Source organism: Lithobates pipiens, unplaced genomic scaffold (assembly GCF_037356315.1).
Source record: "Lithobates pipiens isolate NorthernLeopardFrog02 unplaced genomic scaffold, aLitPip1_a1.2 Scaffold_3, whole genome shotgun sequence".
Taxonomy (NCBI): domain Eukaryota; kingdom Metazoa; phylum Chordata; class Amphibia; order Anura; family Ranidae; genus Lithobates; species Lithobates pipiens.
Window position 1 is genome coordinate 173,095,269 of NW_027507790.1, and position 4,407 is coordinate 173,099,675.

Genomic DNA, 4,407 nt, shown 5'->3' on the forward strand with positions numbered 1-4,407 from the left:
TTTGCTTGCATGTGAATGGGTAATTAAAAATGAAGTGGAAATTCCAACAATACATTTGCTCTCTTTTGATCTACTAAATATAAATATACAATTGAAAGCAAGTGAAAAAAATAATAATCTTGTGAGCTGATAACTTCCAGTACCCTGCCTTTGGACTGATATCAGTTAGAACTGTTTCCTGCTATATCTATGGACTACAGAACACCTCCCCCTATTATGAACAAGAAAGGGAGGTTTTATGTAGCCCCAACACACTCCCTGTCACCCTGGGACGTGAATGTGTGTTAATGGCACAACTATTAAGTTAAAATAAAGAAAGAAACGTGTGTGGGGAGAGAAAACGAATGCAGCCACCCCATAAGCAACGGTAAGCTGCAATATTTTTTGTTTTTGGGTTTAGATAGACTTTAAAACAGATTCACCTTATTCACTTTCCTAGGATGTTGATTGGTCTCTAGTCTTACGAAATAGACCCAAATGGGGGTAAAAGCAGCCATTTTTAGTCACCTGATCATTGCAGACACTGGGGTTGATCCACTAAAGGCCAATAGACTGTTCTCTTTGCAAGGGAATTTTTATTTAGCTTTGTGAATAAGGTGACTTCCATCATCCAATCGTGTGCAAGCAAAAAACATATATTTTTGTTATACACAATGCTGTCAGCACCTCATATCTACTTATAAGTGACAAGACACCACTTAAATAAGCAGAAAATACAATTTATTTAATTTCCCTTTGCATGTGATTGGGTATTCGTTGCAAAGTGAATTTTCACCACATTCCCTAAGCTAAAAATCCCTTGCAAAACGAACCACCCATTTTCCTTTCCTAAATCAACCCCAGCAGCTCAGTACAGGCATACCCCACTTTTAAGTACACAATGGGGTTTATTTACTAAAGCTGGAAAGGGCAAAATCAGGCTCCCTTCTGCATAAAAATCTATGAGCTTCTAACCCCAGCTTGTTCAATTAAGCTTTGGTAATAAAACCTGGAAGCTCATCTATGCAGAAGTGAGCCTGATTTTGCACTTTCCAGCTTTAGGTGTCCGTTTATGAAGCAATGATCAGTGGAGATCCAGAGGATCGCCGCTGATCACAGCCCATAAACAGTATATAAACCAGAGATAATCGGGGGAGATGTGTTTGAACTTGTTCTCCCGCCGATTATCTCCGCACATGGAGAATCCTCATAGACTGACACAATAACGGTCACTTTATGAAGCTATGATCTCAGCGCTTCACTTGTGATCTGTGTCAGAATTCACACGCCCCGATTCACCAACTCAGAGGTGGAGAACCGGGGTAGTGAAGAGGGAATCGGGGGGATCTGAGGAGGAAAGAGGAAGATAATTAACTTCCTTATGCCTCGTTCAGACCCCCCAACACTGTAACCATGTCCCCCTGTCATATGTATGTGTATACATATATATACATATATACATATAATGTGTATATGTATATATATATAATGTGTGTGTATATACATGTATATATAATGTCTGTGTGTGTATACATGTATATATTATGTAGGGGGACGCTTTATTTCACTAACATTAATCACACCGCGTGTCAGTGTATTGAGCTGTGATAATTTATCACTGCTTAATATAATGACATCTGTGTGTATGAGTGAATTTCTAGTACTGTAATCTCGTAAAGTCTCACGAGATTCCAGTATTAGGGGCCGTTCTCCAGTGTTAGAAGCGTTTGTAGATCGCTTCACACCTCCAAGTGTGAAGCGATCTACTCCGCTTCATATAGTGGCACACAGAGGAGAAAGATCTCCTATGTGAATGCCGGAGAATGAAGCAGTGAATAGATTTCACTGCTTCATAAAAGGACACCTTAGTAAATAAACCCCATTGTGTACTTAAAAGTGGGGTATGTCTACTGCAAACCTACCTTAGTCATTTGAATGACCCCCAGGCCCCAGCAATTAATTGGACATACTCACCTCCACATGATCCTAAGTTTCAATTTTAACTACTGGAACATTTTTTTTTACTCAAAGGGGACTGAAGGCCTGAACAAACATAAACAATAAATCTCACCACACTGCAAGCTGATAGTACAATAATTGTACAATCTCAAATAAATTTACAAAAACTATGTATTATGAGGGCAATCCTTTACAGACTAATAATGTTCTATTTATTCACAATGGCCCTTACATTACATAGTTCTTGGTAGATCTGAAGGAGATTGTACAATCCTGTTGTATATTGTATGGTCAGCAATTAAGGCTTCATTCGCATGGTAGTAAACAAAAGCATTTTTTTTTATTATTTATTGAATCTGAACGCAGCTGCTTTGTTTTCAATGGGGACATTCACACAAGTGTGTAAACACACTCTGCTTTCAGATCCCTATCACAGAATCCAAAAATCCATGTCTGAGGACATACCTATGTAGGTAGTGGGGGAAGAAAACAATTTTACGCAATTACTGATCATTGGGAACTTTTGTGCTTGAAAAAAAAGCATGCCTAATAAGATCAGTAAAATTTGTCGCCCATGTGAATGTAAAGGAGATTGTACAATCAGGTTGCATATTGTATGGTCAATATTTTTCTTTTAGTCGCTCAATCACAAAGTTGCCCATGTAGCTCTAGCCTAAAAAAGGCAAAAGAGAATGCACACCCCATAGAAAGCCTCCTACCTTCTCGGTAAAAGCCTGACTTTGATTAAGAGTTTGAGATCCTAGTGGCATAGGGTTCCCCATTGGTGAGCACTGTTCCGGGCTGCAGGGCCCCACCTAAAGCAACAGGGGAGCCGGAGAAAGTCACCAGGGCCCTGGAGAGGACAGGGGGAGGCCCAGAGGCTTTGGAAGGGTTGCACTGTCCAGGGCTGAGGTCCCCACCTATGATGCTGTCGATGGAGAAGGTGGACCTGGCTCCGCTCTTGGCAGTGTGTAGGGGCCCCTGAAGGGCCGGGTTGAGGTGCTGGGGATAGAAGGTACAGGTCCTGGGTAGAAGTGCCGGGGTTGCCATGGTTGGGGCCCCAGGGACTGGCTGTCTGTGCTGGGATTGGAAGGCGAGGAGGGCTGAGTGCGGGTGGAAAGGTTGGAGTTGGATTCCATAGCCACAGCTGTAAGGTCCATAGCCATAGGCGGCGGCGGGGAGGAAATGTCCAGTCTCCCGGATCCCCAGCACCTCCGGGCTCTGCTGTCGCTTGAAGCGTTTCCTCCTCCGCAGGAAGCTGCCGTTGTCGAACATGTCGGCCGACTCGGGGTCCAGTGTCCAGTAGTTGCCCTTGCCCGGGTTGCCGGGCTCCCGGGGGATCTTGACGAAGCAGTCGTTAAGTGAGAGGTTGTGTCGGATGGAGTTCTGCCAGGCGGGGAACTTCTCGCGGTAGTAAGGGAAGCGCTGGCTGATGAAGTCGCAGATCTCGCTGAGGGTCAGCCTCTTCTTGGGGCTCTGCAGGATGGACATGGTGATTAAGGCAATGTACGAATAGGGGGGCTTCACCAGGGTGTTCTTACTGGAAGCCTTACTGGATGAGCACTGGGGGGACCTGGGCATCAACATGTCCTCTGCCACCACCACCTCCTCTTCCTCCTCCTCGGTGTACCCCCTGCGCTCCTCATCCTCCCCCTCTCCGACCACATCGATATCGGTCTCATCAGCCAAGGCAGAGGCATCGGACATCTCAGAGCTCAGAGTCATGGCTTGTAGGACAGATCATAAGCCTGATAGGGCTGGGAGGAGAAGCCTCTCTCCTCTGCTCTGCCCTCCTGGCACCACCACCAGTCTGGGCACGCTAACCTCCGACACAGCCCACACCTGCATTCAGGCATCGGGGGCGATCATAAGGAGCGGACCCGGAGAGGAGCGATCATTGAGAGATGGTTGGGAGCGGACGGTATTGGGAGCAGGCTGAACCAAGCTCTGAGGATAGGCTGCCGCTCAGTCCAGAAGAGGGCGGCTCTCTGCTCTCCTTATAGCAAACGGGGCGAATCACATGGCTGGAGACGTCACTCCGGGCTAATGGTGATCGGGGCGAGCTGACTCCAATACCCACCGGCATAAGACTATGGGCACCTTTCACTGACACCATACCCACCGGCACACCACCGCCACAAGACTATGCAGTGACTGCATTGTCTCAAGTGGCTGCATAGAACAAACCAGGGATGTTACAGCACTGCTCACTCATTTGTCCACGGGGCACACTCACTGCCCATGGGGTACACTCACTTCTCACTATCCATGGGGCACACTCCCTGCTTACTATCCATGGGGCACACTCACTATCCATGGGGCACACTCACCACTTACTGTCCATTGGGCACTCACTGCTCACTATGAGGCACACTCACCACTTACTGTCCATGGGGCACACTCACTGCTCACTATCCATGGGGCACACTCTCTATCTGTGGTGCACACTCACCACTTACTGTCCATGGG

At 46.5% G+C, this 4,407-nt stretch overlaps 1 protein-coding gene across 1 annotated transcript; it reads right to left on the reverse strand.

Annotated features, from left to right (window-relative positions):
• Positions 1-1,848: 1,848 nt before the first annotated feature.
• Positions 1,849-3,927, reverse strand: FOXD1 (forkhead box D1). The gene has a single exon (XM_077462511.1). The coding sequence runs from the start codon at positions 3,661-3,663 to the stop codon at positions 2,683-2,685; it is 981 nt and encodes a 326-aa protein (XP_077318637.1). The 5' UTR covers positions 3,664-3,927; the 3' UTR covers positions 1,849-2,682.
• Positions 3,928-4,407: the final 480 nt, after the last annotated feature.